Consider the following 24,332-nt stretch of genomic DNA (forward strand, 5'->3'; position numbering starts at 1 on the left):
TTGTGGGACACGGGGGGTGGGTGAGGGCGTGGGGCGGGGGGATACACCCTGGGAAGCACCAAAGTCCCACTGCTCTGGAGCGGGGGCGGAGCCCGGCGACCTCTGACCCCCGCCTTTGCGGGCACCCCCTGCCCTCCACGCTCCTCACTCTTGTCGGGGTCCCCCGCCTCCCCATGAGAACACACGTGTATACACACACACACACACACACACACGTGTGCACACACGGGGATCCGGTAACGAATGACTTCCATGCCCCACGGCCACGGGGAGGGAGGGCTCTGAGGCGGGGAGGCTGGCGGCTCCCCTGTTTCGGGGGGAGGGTCCCCGCACCCCCTCTCCAGCTGAGGGCGGCAAAGACCAAGCCCCTCCTCCTTGTGGTAACACGGAGACGCCTGCACCTGTGTCTGCTCTCCAACACCCGCACCTGTCCCGGGCGCCGAGGAAGCCGAGGGGAGGGGCAGGGGGACGGGGGTCTGGGGAGGGGAGTTCACGGACATGGGGTGCTGGGGGCGGCCTGTGGGCGCAGGGCTGGGGGGCGCACGGCGGGGGGACATGGCCAGGGGCTGCCCCACGCGCCCGGGCTGGGGTCTGGAAGGGGACTCAGTGCCGAGGTGAACATATATATGGCTTTTTATCAACGCTGGGGGCACGGGGAGACGGGGCGGGGACGGGGGCACGGGGAGCAGCCCCCACGGCCTCCACCCCTGTCTGGAGGGGCCCTGCCTCCCGGAATTCGGAGGCGCCTCCCTGAGGAGGGACGCGGGGGCCAGGGGCCAGGGGGGCCGAGGGGGGGGGGAGCCGGGGACCCTCTGTGCCCTGTCTGCCTCGTCCTGGGACTCGGCTGTCTGCCCTCCGTCCCGTCCCCCCCTCCCCCCCCACAGCCGCCCCGGCCTCACCTGGACCTCAGGGACCGAACCAGCAAAGCTCCCTCTGGCCCCTCACCGGCGCCGGCTCTGCCGACAGGTTGCTCCACTTGGTTTAAGAGAGAACAAGCCAAAGCATGATGGGAAATGAGGGCGTGGACTGTGGGGTGGCTGCTCCCCCAGGTGGGGGGAAGGGGGCATAGGAGGGGCGCTTGGTCTCGGGTCCTGGGCCCCTGGGCCTCTGTGGGGTGAGATGAGGTCCTGGGACTGACGGTCCCTCTCGGCGGCCGATCCACCGGCCATTGGCTCAGGTCCCAGAAGCCCCCCTGGGGCCGTGCTAAGCACAGGACGTCCACGATGCCAGGGCGTGGTCCGGGCTCCGGACAAAGACGGTCGCCCAGGAGGAGGGGGGGAGCTGCCGGCAGCCGGGCTGGGCCCGAGCCTTCTCCTGTTACCGCCCACGCAGACCGAGGACCTGCCATCACGTCAGGGCCCCCTCCTGCAGGACTCCCTGTCCATGGCTCATTCCAGGATGTGGAGGTGCTCACACACATGCACACAGGTGCACAATGCCCTCTCACACAGGCACACACACGTGTACACAATGCCCTCACACGTGTGTACACAATGCCCTCACACACACACGTGCACACAATGCACTCACACACGTGTGCACAATGCACTCACACACGTGCACACAATGCACTCACGTGTGCACAATGCCCTCTAACACACGTGTGTATACAACGCGCTCACACACATGCATGTATACATGTCCATGTGCACACGCGTGGACATGTGTGCACGCATACACATGGGTCGCTGGCCACAGTGCCGCCTGCCCTCCCTGGAAACAGGAAGTGCCGTCCGTCGAGTGGGTCCAGAACACACAAAAAACGGGAGGCGTCTCGCTTCCTGCCACGAGGCCCGCCCTCCCGGAGGCCCAGGCGGGCGGGCGGGCGGGCGGGCGGGCGAGGCTGGGACGGAGGACCCCGCTGGGACCGCGATGGCGATGATGGCGATGGCGATGACGGGCATGCAGCGGGCGGCTCCAGGCGGGGAGGGACGCTCCGGGGCCGCCCCCGGGGAGCCGGTCTTCGAACGGACGGAGAGGGAGGGGGACGAGGACGCGGCCGGGCACACGGAGGATCCTCGAGGGCGTCACTGAGGTATGGAGGGCTCCGGCCGTCGGCCCGAGCCGGCCGGCCGTGCGGTCTCGGCAGCGGCCGCGGCTCCTACTTGTTCTTGCCCAGGAGAGCGTCCACCTCCTCCTCGGGCTTCAGCGAGTGCCACTGGGCGATGGGCCGGCGCGGGTTGGCCAGCATGTCGGACCAGTGCCGCAGCTCCGTGCCCGTGGCGTTGCTGCCCACGAAGATCTTGCCGATGGCCTCGTTCTTGCCCAGCTTGTCGTAGTCCAGCACCGTGATCACCACGTGGACTTTCTGCCGGACACGGGGGCGAGGGGTCAGCCCAGACCGCCGCCCGCCGGCCCTCCCGCCATGAGGCCCCGCCCCGAGGCCCCGCACCTGGATCTGCTCGAAGGGGATCTCGAAGCTGAAGGACTCGTTGAAGTAGGGGTTCAGCGTCTTCTTCTTCACCGTTGTCTTCTTCTTCTTGAGCCTCTTGCCGTTCTGCATCAGGTGGATCTTCACGTAGGGGTCTGCGCAGGGAGAACCCGGGGTCCCTCAGTGCCTCTCAGGGGGGAAAAGGGGACCCCCCAGTGCCCCCAGGGCTTCTCCCGGGGGAGAGGGAATCCCCAGTGCCCCCAGGGCCTCCCTCGGGGGAGAGGGAATCCCCAGGTGCCCCCAGGGCCTCCCACAGGCCCAGCACCCCCGAGAGACCAGGCTCCAGGCACCCAAGGCCCTGCAGGAGGCGGGAGGCTGCAGGGTGACTGGGTAACGTGGTCCCGGGCTGCAGAGAGGGAGGCCACGTGAGGTCCACAGGCCCCTGCCGTCCCGACCCCGGGCCATCCTCCTGACCTGGCCGGTGGGACGCCAAAGCCCACAGCGGGGACGTGGCCAAGGTCACAGCCTGCCCCTCGGGAGGCAGAGCGCCCGCCTGTGCCGGGGCAGGGCCCACCCAGTCCCCCACAGCCCCCTCCCCAAACCCCTCCGCCCCACCCACCACACCCTGCGCTTCCGGGGGGGGGGGGGGGGGGGGGAGAATCCTAAACCTCGGGCTCAAAGGAGAGCCCGAAGGCATCCCTGAGCCAGAAAGGGGGTCTTCGGAGAAAGGGGGGCTCTGGGAGCCCCACACCCAGCTCTGGGGAGCCCGGTCCTGGGTCCTGCCCTCGGCGTGGGCGTGGGGGTGAGAGGACTCACAGCCCTCAGAGCCAACGGCCCCAGGCGGGAGGCTTGCTGCTGCCACCCAGTGGCGGCCAGGCGCGCTGCACCTACCCGAGAGGCCGCCCACGTCCATCTTCTTCAGGTTCTTGGCCTCCAGGATGCAGACGGTGAGCTTGCCGGCCGTGGGCACGTAGCGCAGGGACGTGCAGATGTCGCCCAGCTTCTCCGGCTGCGCAGGGAGAGGGGACGGGGTCAGCTCGGCCACCCCGGGCCTCCGGCACGGCCCCCTTCCCACCCCAGCCCCGCAGCTGGGAGGCCCCGGCAGGTGGCTCAGCGTCAGATCCTCCCCCGGGGGGAGGGAGAATGAGCAGCAGCCGGGTGTGGAGGACCGGCTGCAGGCAGGTGTGGGCGGGTGGTGCCTGGGGGGCGGGAGGACATGGTACCTCCTGCTCCCCCAGGCCGAAGCGAGGTGCACGGACCCAGGGCCCTGGAGGCAGCAGCACCTGGGAACCGTCCCCCCAGCTCTCCGCCCAGCACCTCCTCGCTGGACCCCAGCCCCATCCCTGGTCCCCCCCCCCCCCCGGCGCTGGGGCCCGTCCGCGCGCTCACCTCCTCCTTCTCGCCGCCCTGCAGGTCTCTCCACTCCTCGATGGGCTGGCCCAGGTCCACCGTGTTCATGGGCACCTTCACCTCCCCGATGATGTCATGCTTGGAGAAGCGGTCGAAGTCGTAGATGGCCATCACCAGGGTCTTGCCCCCCAGCTCCTGGTACGGCACCTGTGGGGCACAGGCAGGGTCAGAGCAGGTCGGGGCGGCACACGCATGCGCCCTGGGCCCGGCGTTTTCCCCTCTCGATGCCCCTGGGACTCCCGGTGAGTCTGGGGAGACGGAGGGAAGACCCGGGCTCTGGGGGACCAGTGGGGTGGGGAGAGCCCCGAGCCAGCCGCCCTCGTTCCAGACGGAGTTGGTGCCATGACCTCAGCCTCTGCACAGAGCCAGGAGAGGCGAGTGGGAGGCATGTGGGCCTGGGGTCCGGAGGGAGCCCATTGCCCGCCCTCCAGCCCTCGTCCGTCACCTTGAAGGTGAAGGTCTCGTTGAAGGCGGGGTTCAGCGTCTTGCGGTGAACTTTGGTCTCGTATTTCTTCTTCTTGTCTGGGAGGAGGAAGACCTTGACGTAAGGGTCTGAGGTGCCTCCCATGTCCAGGGCGGGCAGCTCTGCGGCCTGCAGCACGCCGACGGTCAGCTGTGGAGACAGGGGGCGCGCAGAGTCTCAGGACCGCCCCTCCCCTTCCCTGCTCGGCCTGAGCAGCACCGGCAGCAGCCGTCCCAGCGGCTGGGGGTCCGGGGGCCACGCCATGGCAAGAGGAGGGCCATGCCAGCTCCGTCCCCAAGAACTCAGAACATGCCGAGACTGGTTTGGCTCAGTGGATAGAGCTTCGGCCTGCGGACTTAAAGGTCCCAGGTTCGATTCCAGTCAAGGGCATGTGCCATGGTTGCGGACACATCCCCAGTAGGGGGTGTGCAGGAGGCAGCTGATGGGTGATTCTCTGTCGTTGATGTTTCTAACTCTCTATCCCTCTCCCTTCCTCTCTGTAAAAAATCAATAAAATATATTTTTTTTAAAAAAAAAGAAAGAAAAAGAAAGAACTTGGAACACACAGGGGTCACCGGAGTTCAGAGGACACCGACTGGCCCCAGATTGGGGGTGGGGGTTAATGGAGAGTCGAGCCAGGGTCCTTCCCAGCCGGCCCCTCCTCGGAGAGGGCGGTTCTGCCCCCTGCCGGCCCCCTCCAGCCGCCCACCTGGTTGGCCTGGAAGTCGTAGTCCAGGGAGAACTGCAGCTTGCCCAGGTTCTCGGGCTCCTTCTCCTCCTCGCCCTCCCCTTCCCCCTCAGTGAGGCCGGTCTCTGCATCGTCATCGTCCTGTGGGGGCTGCGGAGAGAGGGGCGGGGTCAGGGGAGGACAGAGGGGCCCGGCCCAGCACAGGGGTCATAGGGAGAGGGCCCTCCGTGCAGACCGGCTCAGAGTCCAGGGAGAGAGAGGGAGGGGAACCGTGGGGGCGGGCAGTCCCCCGGGACCCTCCCCCGTGCCTCTCTCCTGCAGGACCCAGCCCTCCCCACCCCACCCCCATACTTCCCCCAGCTCAGGCCCCTGGGCAAGACGTACCGGGCAGGCGAGCAGTCCCGGTGAGCAGGGGCGGGCGAGTCCACAGAGGTGGGAAGAGAAGGGGAATGTCGTCAAGAGAAAAATTCTGCAGCCCAGACCGGTCCTGGGCGGGGGGGCGGGGGGGATCCACAGCCACGGAGGTGGCCTCCCAGGTGGGGGACCTGGTTGGACTGTGTCTGGGGCGTTCTTGGAGCCCCCGTGCTCCCCACGGCAGGCCCCTTCCCCCCACAGGCATGTGCACACATAATACACACATGTGCACACATGCATGCATGTACAGAGTACAGATATGTATGTGTGCACACAAACACACAGAGGTGTTTGCTTCCTGGCTGGTTCTGAGGTCAGGCCCTTCCTCCACTGTCAGCCCCAGGGGCTGGGGGAGCTCTCTGGGGCCTCTGCAAACTCCGAAGGGGAAACCTGGGTGTGTGACGGACCTGCCAGCTGACCGGCCCCAAAGGACAGGGCGAATGATGACGGGATTAGAGACAGACTGCATTTGGCCTCGTCCAGTCCCAGCCCCACCCCCAGCTAGAGGCCACAGTTCACTCCCGGGATGGTCTCTCAGATGGAAGGTCTCCCTCTGACAGTTTGCCCCAACAGCCTCTCCTGGGATCAGTACGGGTCCCGCACATCAGTCCCCCTCCCACGAGCACGTTGGATGCAGACGTAGCGGGCGGGGACCGTGCACAGTTGGGGAGGGGGGGGAACCCGGTGGCTGCAGAGCCCAGCAGCCCTCCTGGGGCCTCAGGGCAGGAGTGCCCTCCCGTGGCCCAACCTGTCCTACCTGCCCGCCTTTCATGTCCTTCATGCTCATGGCGTTCTTGGCGCCCTTGCCCTTCTCCTTCTTGTTCTTCTTCTTCCGGCAGCAGCACTTCTTGCAGATGCAGAAGCAGCAGGTGAGGAGCAGGAGGCCAGCCACCACGGTGATGGCTATCAGCGCCCAGGGCGGCACTGCCCGCGGGAGAGCCAGGCGTCAGCGCCAGGGCGGCCCCCTGCCCGCCCCACACGGTCCCACCGCACACGCGCGCGCGGCCTTCAGGGACGTGGCCTGTGCTTCGCCTGCCGTCTCACGGGGACCTGGCTCGTGGCCCCATGGGCCCGCCCCCTAACGGGGAAACGGGCTGAACACACAGGGAGGTGAGCTGGGCTCTGCGAGCGCTGACCAGTCTGACCCACGGAGAACTGGTTGGATTGCAGAGGGTGGGGGTGGCCCTTGGACAGGTGGGAAGAGCCGGGATGATCCCACGGAGTGCTTAAGCGGGGATGCTGTCCACGGCCCGGACCCACCTGGCTGCTGTCCGCGGTGCTGACCCACCTGGCCGCTGTCCGAGGTCCTGACCACCTGACTGCTGTCCGTGGTGCTGACCGCTGTCCACTGTGCTTACTTACCTGACCGCTGGCCGCGGTTCTGATCCACCTGACTACTGTCCGAGGTCCTGACCACCCCTGACCACTGTCTGCGGTCCTGCCCACCTGGCTGCTGTCCGCGGTGCTGACCACCTGATTGCTGTCCGTGGTCCTGACCAACCTGGTTTGCTGTCCGCGGTGTGACCACCATGTACTAGTAAGCTGGTGGTGGGGCTGAGTGTGGCCTCTGTCTCCCACACAGACTTAACCGGGAATTCAGAAGGCAGGGGCACCATAAGGTACTAAAACGTCCATCACTGCCCGAGCGGTGTGGCTCAATGGTTGAGCATCGATCCATGAACCAGGAGGTTACTGGTTTGATTCCCAGTCAGGACACATGCCCGAGATACAGGCTTGATCCCCTGTGTGGGGCATGCAGGAGGCAGCAATCCATGATGTTTCTCTCTCTCTTTTCCTCTCCCTTCCTCTCTGACATCAATATTTTAAAATATACATTTTTTTTATATTTTGGTTTTATCTTTTGACAGTTCTCTAAATTGTATAAAGACTTTATTTTCCCCTGGGAGGTTGGGCCCTGCTCCCTTCAGTAAGCCAGCCCACACACCCCCATTATTGACAGGGCACCCCAATTATACAGCCTAAACCCGGGTTTGGGAAAGAACCCAGCCAACTGTGCCCCTGGGTCCCCCCACACCCAGCCTCGGGGACACTCACGGGGGATCCTGCTCATCTCGTTGAAGAACTTGTCCTTCAGCTTGGTAAACATGTCTTCCTTGCTCCCCTCGGCACCCCCACTCTCGGTGGAGTTGCCCACGGGCCCAGCAGGCATGGCGGGCATGGCGGCCGTGGTGGTGGCCGCCGGAGCTGCCTCCGGCTGCTGGTTCTTCTTGAAGATGTTCCACATGGTGGCTGCGGGGGTGGCTGTGGGTGGGAGAGGAGGGCCGGGTGAGCACCCAAAGGTCCCTCCCAGTCCTATGGTCAAGCACCAGGGCTCCATCCCCTCCCAGAACTGCGTCCTCCCTGGTAACCCGGAGCCTCACACCTGCTGCTCTCTGGACCTGAGACACTCTCCCCGCAGACCCCACGGGCTCACCTCAGCTCCCTGAGGTCCCCTGGGACTGTCCGCCCCTCCTTCGCTGCACTTGTCACCGACAGGCTGTGTTTCAGTGGTTCTCTGCCCTTCACTGGGATTTAAGAACCGTGACTGCCGACCTTTGACAGCACGTAGTAGGTGCACAGGGACATAGGTGAGGAACGGGAGGGGTCAGAGTTCTGGTCTGTTTGACGCTGTGCCCTCTGACCTCTTAGCCCTTGCCCAGTCCCAAGCAATGGTGGTATCAGCAACTTAGGTGTTTAAAAAACAAAAACAAAAAAAACACTACAAGTATCAGCTCAGCTGGTGGGTAGAGCTTCAGCCTGTGGACTAAAGGGTTCTAGGTTCGATTCTGGTTAAGGGCATGTACCCTGGTTGGGGTACGTGTTGGTGGCAACCAACCAATGGACCTTTATCACATCCAGATTTCTCTCCCCTTCCTTCCACTCTCTCTCTCTCTCAAACTCAATAGAACAATATCCTCGGGTGAGGATTGACAGCGACAACAACCGAAGCGTCCTATTCCCTCTTTGGACATGTCTAAGGGGTAGTCCACCCGTACATGCTCCCCAGAAGCGAAGGAAACAAGTCAAAGAGGCTGATGACTTCACGTCAGTTCTCAAGCCTCCTGTGGGGAAGAGGCCCCGAGAGGTGAAGGGACTGGTCCGAGGCCGCACAGCGCATGCTCCTGCCCCACAGCACAGCCGCCTCCACCCCCGGTGGAGCGCCTACACGGTGCAGGGTGCGGGCATCTGAGCAGGAACCCAGCAGGAACAGCGAAGTCCCCGGGGCTGGGGAGCTGCCCGGCCGCCCTCGCTGCTCAAGCTGCACTCCTGGGGAGGGGAGGGGAGGTAGCGGCTGGGAGAGCTGAGGATGATAAATGAGCGTGGGCTCCGGGGGCCCCGAGCACAATGAGCGCCTCTGTCTGCTCAGAACTGCCGGAGCGGGAAAGCATGAGACAGGCCATTAGGCAGAGATGCCACGGGGGCTGGGCCCGGGCCCGTGGAGGCACCCGCTCGCTGGCCTGCAAGTCTGGGGAGGGTGGCAGGGCCGGGTGAGGCGGAAGATGCGTGCGGTCCTGGCACACGTACCTCAGAGCGCTAGTGAGCGGCCACGGGAACCAGCCACGTGAGGCCTGGGATGGGTAGGCGGGGTAACCACCTCTCTGACTGACCAACTACAGTGACAGGTCTGCAGGGATAGCATGGGGGCGATGTGCACCAGACCCCTAGGGCCACGCCTCCTGGGACCACACCCCTGAGACCACGCCTCCCCAAGACTAGGCCTCCTGGTGGCCACGCCTCCCTAGACCACGCCTCCTGGTGGCCACGCCTCCTCAAGACCACACTTCCACAGGACCACGCCTCCCTGGGGCCACGCCTCCCCAGGACTAGGCTTCCTGTTGGCCACGCCTCCCCGGGACCACGCCTCCTAGGATCACGTCCCCCAAGGCCACACCTCCCCAGGACCCTGCTAACAGCACGCAGGAACATCCCTTCACTCCAAACACTCGGCGGTGCTCAGAGCCCGGCTGTCGTCTTGGGTGGGAACTCCACCATCCACACCTGGCGGGTGGGCTGCCAGGGAGCAAGACTAGAGGCGGGGATGGGACACCCAGACCCACACTCACCACCACCTGTAACCCCCAACCAACATCAGCCGGCTAGGACACCGGGACCCTGCTCCCGCAGACTGTCCCCCTCGGGCCTGGCCCCGGACAATGCGGATAACAAGGAGCTGAGTGGACACAACCTCGTCATCTCCCTGACCTGCATCTGCAGACGCCGCCCGCGCCGCGCTAATGAGATGGAAATAGGTTAGCCAGCAAGACGCCTCTCGCAGGAGCGCGCACAGGCCGGCAAAGTTCAACCCTTACGGATGAATGTATGCCGTTCTTGTCCGGGCCGATGGGCCCTGGGAGACGGAGGATGCGGTTCTAACGGAGTCATTTCCGGGCACGTTTTGTTAACGAATTGCCCGTGTCTGCGAGCTCCCTGCGTGCAGGGGCCCGGGCGTCTTCCCAGGTGGGACAAGGCGGCCAGAAAGTCCTGCCTGTGTCTGCCTTCCGTCTCTCTTGCTCCCACAATGCACTTCCCTTCTCGGGCTTCTGAAGCTGAGCTCAGCAATCCCAGGCCCTCAGAGAGGCGACCGGGCAGAGGCCTGAGGCTCGGAGCAGAAGGCCAGGTACCGGCCTGGTCCCCTGGCTCAGCTACCCTGTGCACTTCTAAGTGAGGGTTCGCCCTCCTGCTCTGCAGGCCTGCAACCCTCAGCCCCCCAGGCCTGCTGTGGGGGTTTCCCTCTCTGAACCCAGGTTTCAGGAGCTGATCTTTTTAAACCACCATGTCCTGGGCTGTGTGAGCTCGGGAAGCTGCAGAAAATGCTGAGCAAGCACAGAAACAGGCCCCACAGCCACACGGCCCCGTCCCATCGCCCGAGTCTCCTGCTGAGTGGGGCACAGCTCTCCCATGCCCCATCCTGCTCTCTGTAGCCCCAGCAAGCCCTCTGGTGATGCTCCTCCTTGGCCAGCTCTGTGGGCACAGGGGTGAGGGGAGGACTGCAGCTTGCACCGAAAGAGACCCTGAGCGCTCTCCAATGGAGGGGAAGCTGCCGCGTCACTGTCCACCCGGCTGGCCGGGGAGCAGCCTGCTAGGGGCCCCCCACGGCCAGCTCAGGCCCCCCCCCCCTCGGCTGCCCCCATGCCTTCCCCTCAGACTCAGAACTCTGGGCTTTCACCGAGTCACCCTGCCCAGCAGCCTTTGGGGTCTCCCACTGAGACCAGTGCCAGGATGCTGGGGGAGCAGGCTGGGAAGGGCGAGGACCCCAAATGGGTGACTGAGTGGGGACCCATGAAAGCTTAGGGATCAGCGGGCCTTGGGCTGCCTGCTATAGGTTATGGAAAGTGGGGGGCTTGGGAGGGGGAGCCAAAACCGGTTTGGCTCAGTGGATAGAGCGTCGGCCTGCAGACTGAAAGGTCCCAGGTTCGAGTCTGGTCAAGGGCATGGACCTTGGTTGCGGGCACATTCCCGGTAGGGCGTGTGCAGGAGGCAGCTGGTCGATGATGTTTCTCTCTCATCGATGTTTCTAACTCTCTATCCCTCTCCCTTCCTCTCTGTGAAAAATCAATAAAATATATTTTTTTTAAAAAGAAAAAGAAAAGAAAGTGTGTGTAGGGGGAGGGGGAGGGGGCGTACCACTAGGACCTGGAGGTCTGCCCACCTGTCATGGGCCTGGGTGTGTGTGTGTGTGTGAGAGCTGTGAGTGAGTGTGAGGCAGGGATGGGCTGTGGGGGCTTGGCCCTGGTTGCATTCTAGGGGGTCTTGGGAAGCATTGTGGGGGCGCAGGCTATGAGGCTTGGCAGGGACAAGCCCATGGTCACTGCTCTGCCACCCGTGGACGCCTGCAGAGGGCAGCGAGGAGGACACGGCCTGGCCCTGCCCCTCCCAGACAGGGCAGCCCTGGGGGCAGAGCCTCCGCTCACTCCTCACTCGGAGGAGATGCCCATTACTGCCCGCGCCTCTGACAGGCTGTGGTCTCAGGAAGCAAAGTGGGTCAGGCACGTCCTGGGGGCACAATTACATCCCAGGAAGCAGCCAGCTTCCTCCTCCGACCACCTGGGGGCAGGAACAGGAAACGGGCGGGAAGGGGAGGTGAAAGGGGCGGGGGGGGGGGGGCAGCTGTGTCCTCAAAATGCCAACAGGCGGAAGGAGATGCGGGGAAATTCCAAACCGGAAAAATCCGGGCGTGGAATTCTACTGGGGCCCCACCTGGGAGCCGGGGAAGCTGACAGGTGAAGCCAGGCGGGCGGGCGGGTGCCTGATCTTTGGGGCAGGTCTGGCTGAGTGTCAAGGTCGCTGTTCCAACCCCTGGAGTCTCTATAAAGCTTCATCCATCTGCAAGCCACCCCATGCTCACCTGGCCTCCTCTGTCCACGCCCCAGGAACCCCCCACCCGGGCGGTCAGGCCTCACGCTGCCCAGACCCCTGGGAGCTCACCGTTCTCTCTGTAACACCCCAGCTCTTGCAGGACCCGCGAGGAGGTGCTGACAGGAAATACAAAATGGAGCCCCAGCCGGCGCGGCTCAGGGGTTGAGCATCGACCTATGAACCAGGAGGTCACGGTTCGATTCCGGGTCAGGGCACACTGACCCGGGTTGCGGGCTCCAACCCCAGCGTGGGGTGTACAAGAGGCAGCCGATTCATGATTCTCTCTCATCATTCATTTATCTCTCTCTCTCTCTCTCTTTCTTTCTCTCGGAAATCAATGCAAACACATTAAAAAAAAAAAAAAATAGAGACCAGACTTGAGAATTCCCCGAGCCCTATGGAAGAGCCACGAAAGCAAAACTAACCGGCTTATTTCACGAACAAAACCAACCCCTGGGCTAGTTCCTGTGCCTGCCTCTGACGGGCATGATAGGAGCTCAGTTCTCTTCCTGAGAATGAGGGGGTCACGGGGTGGGGGGCGGGGGGGGGGGGAGCCACCGGACAGGCAGGTGGCCGCGGCGCGCCCGACTGCACACCGTCCTGTAGAACACGCGGTTGCATCCTGCCGACCGAGGTGGCGCTCCTTGGCTGTTGCTGGATTTTTATTTTTTTTTAGTGGTGCTATTGATATTTTATTTTATTTTTTACATTTTATTGATTTTTTACAATCAATAAAATAGAGATAGGGATAGAGAGTTAGAAACATCGATGAGAGAGAAACATCCATCGGCTGCCTCCTGTACACCCCCCACTGGGGATGTGCCCACAACCAAGGTCCATGCCCTTGACCGGAATCGAACCCGGGACCCTTCAGTCCACAGGCCGACGCTCTATCCACTGAGCCACACCGGTTTCGGCTGTTGCTGGATTTTCCACGGGGGCGAGACGAAGGGGCTGGGGGCCTCGGGGAGCTGTCTGCGCCCAGATGGGGAAGAGTCCCCCGCTGGCCTCCTGATGGCAGGCTGGGGTGACCAGTGAGAAGGAGGATGGAGGATGCAGAGGGCTGTCTGCGGAACCCTCCCACCCTCTGACAGCGCAGAGGCTCCAGGTCGAGGCACCTGCTCAAGGTCACAGGGCGGATCCCGGGCGAGGCCGGGCTGACGGGCCTGGACGGCGGGGCCCATTCACACAGATGCTGTGCCCGGGACAGAATTGGGGGGTTCCAAGGACAATAGAGGGGTGGGGGCATGAGTGGGGGGGAGGTTAGGGGATTGGAATGGGGGGTTGAGGACAAATATGTGATACCTTAATCAATAAAAAAATTTTTTTTTAATAATAAAATATAAAATAAAATTTTTAAAAATAAATAAACAGGCTGTATGGGCTCTGGGTCACTGTCTCTCCATCAGAAGAGGGCAGCGGTTGCACCCTGCTTCAGCTTTTTATTTCTTAAAAAAAAAGAAGAAGAAGAAGAAGAAGTGAGGGATTCCTGGAGACCCCTGGCCCCACCCCCAGCCCGGGCCCAGCTCTCTTCCTGCTGCTCGGACCCCAGCCCAGCACCTCAGCCGCGGAGCAGCTGCGGGGAAGGACCCTGGAGGGTGTGGGTTTGACCCTCCATGTCCAGGTGAAGAGAGGAAAACAGACGGGGCCTAGAGTCCCGCTCACACCTCCCACCTGGACCAGACTCCTCCTACAGCACCCCGAGGATTCGAGGATTCCTCTCAGCTGAAGAGGCGGAGGCCTGCATCCCGCCTCAAGGGTCAGGCCTTCCTGGGGGAGGGTTGGGAGGTCCCGCAGCGGGAGCCATGGCTATGGGGGTGCAGCCCCCCCATTCTCACAGCCCCTCAGATCGCCCTTGCCAAGGCTCATGACCTTGGGAGGTCCTTGACGGGCCCCTTTGGCCCAGGAGTTCTCCCCAGGGAGGGGTGCCCCCTGCAGAGGAGGAAGGGGTGCCCCTGGGAGAGGGGAGAGGTGCCCCTGGGGAGGAGGGGGGTGACCCCTGGAGGATGCACAGGCCAGAAGGCAGCCATCCCTCCACCACTGCCCTTCTGAGAGTGGGGTGAGATGGCTGAGGGGCTCACAGCTCTGCCACCTTTGGGTGGGGGGAGAGGGGTGGGGAGCTACAGTATCCCCAAGGCCAGGGCACAGAAGGATGCTCCTGGACAGGCCACCCCCCACCCCCACCCCGCAGCTGGCCTCGGGTGGGTGGAAGGTGCTGGCAGTGGCAGGCCGGGCCAGCAGGTGTGGGGCTGAGACCTGTTTCCCACACCCTCCGTCCCAAACGCCCATTTTCCAGACCAAGAGACTGAGGCCCAGAGGGGTGCGTGTTTGTCCAAGGTCGCAGGCAAGGCCGGGTCCGAGTGGAAGCGTCCGGACTCCCCCTGGAACGCTGGGGTCGCACAGCTCCTGGGGCGCCCCGGGGGCTGGTTCCCCCAACCGCGCACAGGTCCCCAGCTCCTCCCCACGCCTCCTCCCTCCCTCTCCCCGAGGCGTCTCCATCGCGCGGGTTCAGAGTGGTGCAGCGGCTCCTCCAAGGTCACACAGCAAGCCGAGGGGAGGGAGCATGCGTCCTGCCCGCCCCGGGGCCCCTGGCGCCTCCCGCACCCTCACCCCGGCCACTCCCGGAGCCCCGACTCTCCCGGCACCCCCCTAGCCCCCTCCCCCTGGCACGCGGGCTCCTGCTCCCTCCAATTCCGCAGCAGCCGGGGCCGCAGGACAGAAAGTTTCAGGGGGAGGAAGGGGAGGACGGCGCCGCGCCCATCCCAGCCCCGGACGGCTGCCTGGCAGGGAGGGGGCGCGGGCTCCCGCGCGCCACCAGTGTCCCCGGTGCGTCCGGCTCTGGTGCGTCCGGCTCTGCGCAAAGGGGCTGGCGAGCCCCGCGCCTGAGCCTCCAGCCCCTCCTCACCGCGGGGGGGGGGGGGACGGGAGAGGGGTAGCGCCGGGCAGCCCCGCACCCCCTTCCCCGCCTCCCCGCGTCCTCAGCCCGGGCGCTGCAGCCTCCCGGAGCCCCGGGTGCCGGCTCCCCCCGCGCCCTCCCGCCCTCCCTCCCACGTCCCCGGAGAGCCAGCTGGAGCGCCCGGGGTGCCCGGGGCCCCTCAGGCCGCCCCCCGCGGACTGACCGGGCGAGTCCGACGCGCGTGGGTCTCCGGAGCCGGGTCCCCGCCGCTCGCTCCGCCCCGCAGAGTTTCCGCGGCGGAAAGTGCGGGCGTCCGGCCTGGAGACGCTGCGGTCCCGGTCCCGGGCGCACAGGCCCTCCGGGCGGGCGGCTGCGGCTGCGGCTGCGGCTGCGGCTCCGCCCGGGACCCAGGGCCGCCCTCCGGGGGGTCCCGCCGGCTCCTCTTAACCGGGGCGTCCCGCCGCACTGCGGGCCGAGCTCGCTCAGAGCGCGCGGAGGGCGGGGCGGCCGGGGTCTCCTCTCCCTGCGCGGCCCGCCGCTGCGCTCCCCCCGCCGGGCGCTCCCCCTCCACCCGTGCCCGGCTCTGCGCGCGCTCGCTCTGCGGTAAGAGCGGCCCCGCCGCCAATGGACAGGCTCCTCACAGCCGCTGAGCCCCACCAGGGCGATCCCGCCGCGGAGCCGCCCCCGCGCCCGAGCCCCTCAAACCAAGGGGATGGCGCGGGGCGGGGAGGACGCAGAGGGGTGTGAACCCACGCGCGCCCCTGGAGAAGTTTGGGGCGGCGGGCCGGCCTCGCGCCTCCGGAGCCCGCGGGGCAATGCTGGGGGTCCCCCCGCCCGGCTCGCGCGCCCCGGAACCGCCCCCCCCCTTGGCGCCCACCCGCTTGGGGAGCCTCTCGGGTGCGGGGACTGGCGGGGAGGGAGCCGATGCGCTTCAGGGGAGACGCAGGAGGGGCTCCCGAGTCGGGAGAGACGCGGGGAGAGGGAGGGGATGCGGATGGAGGCAGACAAAGGGCAGAATCTGGAGGGGCCGGGGAGGTGGGGTTCCGGGACCGCGGCGTCCCAGCCTCAGTCCGAGGAGGGCGCAGTCCAGCCCGGACTCCGCAGAGCCGAGAGGGCGAGACGGGGGCCCGGGGGCTGGGGCTGGGGGGAGTCGGGTGGCGGGTTATCGGGGCGCAGGGCCCGGGCCTGGTTCCGTTAGGACCCTCCCACAGGGGCCTGCGGAGGGACCCGGCCTCCCCGGCACAGGGGAGCAGGCATTGCTACTGGAGGCTGGGGGAGGGGGGCCCCCCTCTGCTTCCCCCTCTGCCCCCTCAGCAGCCGCCCGCTGAGCCGGCGGGACCCCAGCTCCGCGTGGCATTTCTGCGTGTCGGGCCGCCAGCCCCGGTCCCCTGGCCTCCCCAGCTCCCCCACCCCTCGCCCTGTTGGCTCCCCCCCACCCCACCCCTCTCCGCGGCACCCCTTCCTGCTCCCGCTCCTGCTCTGCGCACTCAGAGCCATGGATCAAGTTTGGGGTTCGACCGAGGAAGTGCCTGCTCCCGCCCCCCACATCTGGGATTTCCCACGCTCTCCCGGATCCCCCCCTTTGGCCGCCCTCTCCCTCCCCGCCCCCCCGTCCCGCCCCCAGGGCTCTGCGGCGCTGCGGCACCGGCCACGGGGCTGGCTCTGCGCTGAGCCTGAGTCCGGATGCGCGCAGCTCGCTCGTCACGGGCTCCGGGCGCGGAAACGCTGAGTCGGGGATTTTCCAGGCCGAGCGCGCCGCCCACACGCCGGCGGGGTCTGCGCGTCCGCGAGGGGGGCGTGGGGGGCCGGGGCTGGCTCCGGAGTCCCTCCCGCCTCCGCCCCCCTCCTCCCGCCCCCAGCCACTCAGATGGAAAAAGGGACCCAGGGCTCAAGGTCAGGGGTTCCCCACCCCTCCCCACCCCACGCCCGCGCTGCCACCTCCCTCTCGGGGCTGCGCCCCTTCCTCGCCCCCCTCCCCCAACAGATAAATGGTTCTCTTGTGAAATCCCTCAAAGTATCCTCTGCCCACAGGAGGGAGGGAAGGGTGGAAAGTTCAGGGGGTCCGGGTGAGACTTTGGAGTTTCCTGAGGCTGGGGGTCCCAGGACACGCCCCTGGGAATGACCGCGAGGCGGTGCGTGTTTGGGCGCAGGGGGCTGCAGAAAGGGGACCCCCATAGCTCCTTGTCCTGTGAGGGTGCAGACACCTGAGCTTGCCGCAGAGCTGCCTCCATAAAATGGGGTTCAGACCCACCCCACCCCCCGAGAGAGACATTCTCTTCTCGCCTGGGGCTGGCAGCCCCGGGGCAGTCCCAAAGGCAACTTGTGGGGGGGGGGGGCAGCATCGGAGGCCTCATCCCCACCCGGGCGGCCCATGCCCGGGCCTGGGAGGTGGCGGTCAGGACCCTGGACAGAGCCGCTCTCTGTCCAGCTGTGGTGGCCGCTGGGGCTGCCTTGCCGCCCGGGGACAGTCCCAGAGGGACCGGGACCGGGCAGCCAGCTCTGTCCAGCTGGACCGCCTGTGAGCTGGACCGTGCGGGTGGTTCCCCGTGTTCTTCCCTCTGCCCCTCACCCAGGAGAGCCTGGAGCTGGCCTTGGGGTCCTGGCCCCCCTGTCTGGCCTTCCTCTCGCCCCCAAACGCTGCAGCATCCTGGTCCAGGCAGCAGCTGAATGGAACCCTCACCACCCTGACAAGGTCCCCAGCCAGCACTGGGGGGCCCTGGAGGGGGAGGGAGGGGTGTGGGGACTCAGACCCTGGCTGTGGGTGCTGCTGGCCGCCATGGCCGCCTTCAACAGCGAATCTACAGACTCACTGGCCCATCTGCAGGAAGTCACCGCCCCCAGGCCTCACTCTCCACTTCCCAGCACCACCCCCGCACGCCCTCTGACCTCCGACATCCGACCTCCGGGTCTCTGTTCTAAGACCAGCCCCGCCTGCCCCCTCTTCTCCCCGGGCCTCAGGTTCCTCGTTAATAAAAAACCAAGGGATTGGACGGGACAGTTTCAGCTCCGAGTCTGTAAGCCGGAGAAGGGAGGTGGGTGGATGCAGAGGCTGCCTGGTCCCTTCTTGGAGAGAAAGAGGACATGCTGAGGCGTCTCATGGGGAAGGGAGGGGGCGGGACTGAGAAAAGTCCCCCCCCCCATAACTGGCAACCAGGGCGTGTGACAAAGGCCACAGACACAGCCGGGTTGGGGGACCCCATTGCACCCCCCGCCATCGCCCCCACCAGCTGTCACCCCTGCTGATGCCCAGTGCACAGAGGGGTTGGTGGGGGGGGGGGGAGCCATGACCCACTTCCCCTGCCTCCGGCCCTGGGTACAAGCCGGGCAGGGACGTGCAGAGCCCACACGGCTGCCAGCAGCTGCTCCCATCCCCGAGCCTCTGCAATGCGGAGTCGGACTCTGTGGTGGTGAGTTTTTTGTGTGTGTGGTTTTTTTTCCTAAAAGTCCTCCTTTCCCAGGGACCTGTGCAGCCAGCCACTGCCTCCGGGGGGAGCGGTGGCCTGGAGCTGGGGTGTCACCCTCCTTCTCAGGGGCTGGGCACCTCTCACCAACCCCTAACCCCCTCCCCTGCCTCAGGGTGCAGCCCCCCACCCTCTGATCCTAGCGGGACCTGGATGCCTGGGCAGGGGAGGCCCAGGGGCCCGGCTCCCTCCCAAGGCCCGGACGCAGGCTGGCGGAACCTGACGTCTGCCAAATTGGAGCACTTCTCAGCTCCCTGGTCCCCCGAGGCTCTGGCTGCATCTCAGAGGCCAGGACACCTTGAGATTCAAGGATCTCTCTCTCTCTCTCTCTCTCTCTCTCTCTCTCTCTCTCTCTCTCCCTCTCCCTCTCCCTCTCCCTCTCCCTCTCTCTCTTTCTCTCCCCCCCCCTCTCGGACAGCAATGCCCCCTCTGGAGTCTCAAGCACCAGGTCTGCTGAGGGTCTCAGGGTGTCTTTCTCTCCCATGGGCCCCCTGCCAATCAATGCCCAAACCGGGCACGTGCCCTGACGGTGAATCGAACCGTGACCTCCTGCTTCACAGGTCAACGCTCGGCCACTGAGCCACGCTGGCCGGGCTCCGGCTTCGTTTTAAGGGGGATCAGAAGAAGCAGAGGGGATGGCCCAGGTGAGAGCATGTGGCCGGGACAGAGGCTCCTTCCCGCCTCCGAGAGCCAGCCGCTCTGCAGGGCTGGGGCAAGCTGGTCTGGCCTGCCCCGAGCTCTCTCCGCACCACCTGCCGAGGGCTGGGTCTCTCTCGGGCACAGATGGCCTGGCTCAGGGCAACCAGGACACGGCCGAGCCCATCCGGGCACAGCTCAGGGCGAGGAGCCACCCGTCTGCCATCTGCCGAGCAGGTGACAGCCGCCGGCAGGTACGTCAGGGCGAGGAGCAGGGAGCTCGGGGCCCGGAGAGCAGCTGTGGGCAGGACCTGGCCCTGCGGCCGCCGGACCCCCTGGGCTCCGGACAGGAGGCGCCTGCAGGCCCCGCTGTGCGGCCGGTGGGTCCTTAAATGAAAACAAATGGACATCTCCTCCCCCGCCCTCTCTGCCTGCCTGTTTCCATCAAAGCTCAGGCTGGCTCGCCCTCACCGGAGTGGCTCAGTGGCTAGAGCATCCACCTACAGACAGAAGGGTCCCGGGTTCGGTTCCGTCAAGGGCTCCATCCCCAGCAGGGGCCGTGCAGGAGGCAGCTGATCGGTGATGTTCCTTCTCTCGTCGATGTTGCTCTCTCCCTCTCCCTCTCCCTTCCTCTCTAAATTCAATAGAAATACGTATTTCTTTTTTTTATTATTATATTTTATTGATTTTTTTTTACAGAAAGGAAGAGAGAGGGATAGAGAGTTGGAAACATTGATGAGAGAGAATCATCGACCAGCTGCCTCTTGCACACCCCCTACTGGGGATGTACCCACAACCAAGGCACATGCCCTTGACCAGAATCAAACCCGGGACCTTTCAGTCTGCAGGCCGACGCTCTATCCACTGAGCCAAACCGGTTTTGGCGAAATACGTATTTCTTTAAATGAGTGCATGACGGAGGGAGGGAAGTGTCATTGGTTATACGTGTCTGTAGCCCTCGAGGGAGAAAGAATCATAGATTCGCTGCCTCCTGCACGCCCCCTACTGGGGATCGAGCCTGAAACCCAGGCCTGTGCCCAGACCGGGAATCAAACTGTGACCTCCTGGTTCATAGGTCAACGCTCAACCACCGAACCGCGCCGCCCGGCCACTCATTCATCCATTCATTCATTCATTCATTCATTCAATGCTACCACCTGCCTGCTCGCTGCCAGGCCTTGTGCTACGTGCCACGGTTGACACCTGTGAGGCCTCCTTGTCAGAAAAAGGCCGAGGAAGGGATGGCCCTTCGGGGCCACGTGCTCCACACCCCAAAGCAGAGGCCGGTGTCCGGAGGGTGCTGCCCCCGCCCCCCCAGGACAGCCACGGGGACCGCATCCTCCCCAGCTCTCGCCTCGCCACTGCCGGGCACAGAGCCCTCTTTCTCCTCCGGCCCCGCCCTGCCCCCCGACATAACCCCAGCTTCCTGATGACGAGTGAGGACGGACTCACCCCGAACACCGTGCGGGGCCCCGATAACACTCCCCCCCGTGGATGCTCGGCCAGCTCACGGGGGGCCCTGAGCCGCCTGGCGGGGCTGCCTCGGCCTGTGGCCTCCATTTTTCAAGCCAACCCGACATGCATCACAGCTGCCAGCGCCAGGCTCAGCCCCAAGGGGGCAGGCTGGCCCCTCCCCCCCGCCGCCTGGAGCGATTCACACGCTCTGAGCCCAGCGCGGTCCCTCACTTCTTCATTCATTCATTTACCCATTTACCCATTCATTCATTCATTCATTCATTCGTTCGTGCGTCCAACCCTTCAAGTACCTGTCAGGCCCTGAGGCTGAGCGAGTGTCTGGGTGTCAAGGATGGCCAGACGGGGACCCTGACCTGGGGGGGGGGCTCACACCACGGGAGGGGCCGTCACACAGCACAACACGGGAAGCGCACGGGTCTGTGGGAAATGGGACCAGCGGGGCTCCCTCCCGGGCTCGGGCTGGTCGGGGCTGTGGGATTCGGAGCCTGGGATGTTTCTGAACCCCGTTGACTGAACGCACATGCACAGATTCCACGCGGGCGGGAAGATGTCAGCTGCTAACGCAGATCAGCTCCCGCCAGTCACCTGGCGGGCCCACGTCTTTACGTCCCCACGATTCGTATTAAACCGAGCATTCAAATGCCGAAATATCAGTTAATGCCGGAACCGGGGTGGCTCCATGGACAGAGCGTCGGCCTGCAGAGTGAAGGGTCCCGGGTTCGATTCTGGCCAAGGGCACGTGCCTGGGATTGCGGGCTCGATCCCCAGGAGGGAGGCGGGGGGTGTGCAGGCGGCAGCCAATCCGTGATTCTCTCTCGTCATGGATGTTTCTCTCTCTCCCTCTCCCTTCCTCTCTAAAAATCAATAAAAATATTATTAAAAAAAAAAAAAAAGAATTTAACCTGCAGCTCAGGGGACCTCTGGGAGCAGGGGGAGGGACTCAGCAGACCCGGGAGCCGAGACAGAGAACAGGCTGCAGGAAAGTGGGAGACCCAGGCACGGAACTCCCACCCCACCCCGCCCCCAGGTCACCATATTCCACCCCAGTCACCCCGAAAGCTGCTGGCTGAGCCTGGGGGACATCCCTGGGGCTCCCCGGCCCAGGACCTGTTGCCAGGATTCACATGCCTCCTGGTGTCCTTCCTGTGCCCACAGGGACGGAGACGGGGCCCAAGGACACTGGGCAGGAAATCAAGATGGATGTGGTCCCCGCCAGGATTGATGACTGCTCTGCCAGGAGGCGAGCACCAGCGAGGACGCCGTTTGTAACAGCCACGCCGCCGGCTTCCGAGCAGCCGGCCTGGGACACGGCGGGCGGCGGGACCTCTCACCCCTTGTGGCTGACGGCGGCCGTGGGGACACCGCGTGACCAGGAGGGACAGACGGCCCCGGCCACCGCTCTGCACACAAACTTCCTCCTTATTCCCATTCTTCTGCCTGGTTTTTGTTTGTATTGTTTTTTTTAAAATATGTTTTATTGATTTTTCACAGAGAGGAAGGGAGAGGGATAGAGAGCTAGAAACATCAATGAGAGAGTAACACCCATCAGCTGCCTCCTGCACACCCCCTACTGGGTATGTGCCCCCAACCAAGATCCATGCCGGGAGCTCCCTGGCTTCCCCACCCAGTGGGCACGTGTGTCCACCCATGGGTTACTGGCTCCTCACGGGTGAGAACCCTGCCCCAGACCCCCTTCCCTCCCACCCAGCTCCTGGCTCACCCACCACCCTCCTCCTGCCACTCCTAACCCGTCTGCCTGCTGAAGGCGGAGGCTGACGAAGGGTCCAGCCCCCAGCCCACGGTCACTGCCAACCCACGGCCTCGCTGCACCCCCACTGCCCACCCACGGCCTTGGCTACACTCCCACTGCCCACCACTGCCTCGCTGCACCCCACTTTCTGCCCACGGCCTCGCTGCACCCCCACTTCCCGCCCACGGCCTCGGCTGCACCCCCACTGCCCGTCCACGGCCTCGCTGCACCCCCACTTTCTGCCCACGGCCTCGCTGCACCCCCACTTCCCGCCCACGGCCTCGCTGCACCCCCACTTCCCGCCCACGGCCTCGCTGTACCCACACTGCCCGCCCACGGCCTGGGCTGCACCCCCACTCCCCGCCCACGGCCTCGGCTGTGATCACGGAATGAGCCACAAGGCAAGCTACCAGCGTCGGGGACAGAGACGACCAGACGTCAGAGTGAGGACGGGCTGTTCTAAGCCACTGAGGTGAAGTGCTCTGCTCCCGTGTCTCCTCCCGCGTCACCGGAGTCTGTGTGCCAGGCTCCCCCGCCCGCTCCTCAGGCACCCGCTTCCCTCGTCGGCCCCTCCTGGCCCAGCCTCGCTCCCAGGGACCCTGTCCTTCGTCTTGTGCGAGGCCAGTGCCCCATCTCCTCCCACCTCCCCTGAGATCCTGCTTAAAACCCTCCCCAATCTCCCACCTGCAGACAAACTCATGTTTATCCCATTTACACACGCATACTTACGTGTGTGCGTGTACACACAGAAACACATGTGTGTGCACACAAGGTCAGGCTTACAGAGACACGTAGAAATGTGAGTGCATGCACACAGATAAGCACGTGCACACTAGAACATGCACACATGGGCACGTGCATACACATGAGCACACACGCACATATGTGCCTGCGCGCGCACACACACACACACACACACACACACCATACTCATCGCCTGGCTCTGGGGCTCAGGGATCCCCACTCCCGTCGCCTCCACCTCTCACTGTAATTTAATTGTTATCGGGTTTGACTCGCCATTCTTCCTATTAGCTCTTGAATGCAGACTCGCCTCCCAGAGGCCCAGCCCCTCGCCCTTCCTCACCTAGATTCACTCCACAATCACCTCCCACGGCTGCCCTGCAAACCAGAGTGAACTTCCTCACACGCACACCTGGCCACATCACACACCCATCACACACGTCTCCATGGCGCTCAACGGCCCGCCTGCCCCTTCCCCACCCACCCACCCACCCCCGCCCAATCCCCCACAGCCCAGCCTGGGTCCTCCCCTTCTGCCAGGACACCCTCCGGTCAGCCAGAGCCCCATCCCTTCCAGAAGCTCATTACATTTCGCCTCCGAAGTCACATCTGTCTGGTCAGTGTCCTCGGGGCCAGGGCTGCCCAGCTCTGACCCGGAATGGGCACGGCACCGCCCCTCAGACTGGGGCTCCAGACACGCTGGCTAAATATAGAGCCTCCTAAAACCAAACACGAAAATCCTGGGGCGTCTCATGAATGTGGGCCAGTGCCGAACCAACCGCTCCGCGGCTCGGTCATGAGAGCGCATCTGCGTCTCGTTCTTGGAAATCCTCATCGCCAGGCTCCTGGACCCCTGAGCAGCTGGGCCTGTGATTGGCGGGGCCATCTGTCCAGTGGTGTGAAGCCACCTGACTCCCGTGGGCCCTGCTCAGAGGAGGGTGCCCGGGAGGACCCCAGGATGGGCTAGGGTGGGGGGGAGAGTGCTGGCTGCCTCTGGGGGAGGAGGAGGCAGAGTGGGCGTGGGGTCCCAGCGGCTGCAGCTGCTCCTAGGCTGCAGGCCTGGCTCTGGCCCTGATGGGGGATGAATAATTGATGGTGACTAATGGATCGTTGCTCCGGGGTGAGATATTCAGCAGGGACCGTGGCGGGTCTGTGTAATCAGATGTTTCATGCTGGCCTCTTGGTCGGTGTGGGACTGCTGGGTTTCCCTGGCTGGCAGAACCATGGAGGGGGTCGGCAGGGGGGAGGGGAGGAGAGGGGATGAAATCATACCCTTTGGGCCAGCATGGTGGACCTGGACGGTATTATGCTAAGTGACATAAGCCAATCAGATAAAGACGGGTACCATACGATTTTGCTTATGTGGGGAACATAATAAACAAAATAAACTAACAAATAAAATAGAGGGGGTGGGGGTCTAAAAGGGGTTAATGGGGGGATAAGGCAACATATGTCATATTTTCAACAATGAAGATTAAGAAACAGAGTCTTCGAGAGCAGACTGACAGCTGTCAGAGACGAGGGGGGCCTGGGATTGAATGAAGGGATTAAACCAACAAAAACACTTTGTTGACAGAGGCCACAGTTTGGTGATTGCCAAAGGGCTGGGGGCTGGGGGGAGGGGAGGTCCAAGAGGGAAAAAGGGGAATAAATGGTGGTGGGAGGAGAC

At 64.4% G+C, this 24,332-nt stretch overlaps 1 protein-coding gene across 1 annotated transcript; it reads right to left on the reverse strand.

Moving 5' to 3' along the window:
* Nucleotides 1-1,838: 1,838 nt before the first annotated feature.
* On the reverse strand, nt 1,839-14,862 carry SYT2 (synaptotagmin 2). Its single transcript, XM_045576172.1, has 9 exons — nt 14,823-14,862; nt 7,402-7,608; nt 6,104-6,270; nt 4,954-5,073; nt 4,227-4,394; nt 3,761-3,928; nt 3,263-3,380; nt 2,393-2,526; nt 1,839-2,308 (listed from the first exon to the last, which is right to left on the reverse strand). Exons 2-9 carry the CDS (start codon nt 7,589-7,591, stop codon nt 2,102-2,104), a joined length of 1,272 nt encoding a protein of 423 aa, XP_045432128.1. The 5' UTR covers nt 7,592-7,608; nt 14,823-14,862; the 3' UTR covers nt 1,839-2,101.
* Nucleotides 14,863-24,332: the final 9,470 nt, after the last annotated feature.

The sequence above is a fragment of the Pipistrellus kuhlii genome, unplaced genomic scaffold (genome assembly GCF_014108245.1).
Source record: "Pipistrellus kuhlii isolate mPipKuh1 unplaced genomic scaffold, mPipKuh1.p scaffold_m20_p_75, whole genome shotgun sequence".
In the NCBI taxonomy this organism is placed as follows: Eukaryota; Metazoa; Chordata; class Mammalia; order Chiroptera; family Vespertilionidae; genus Pipistrellus; species Pipistrellus kuhlii.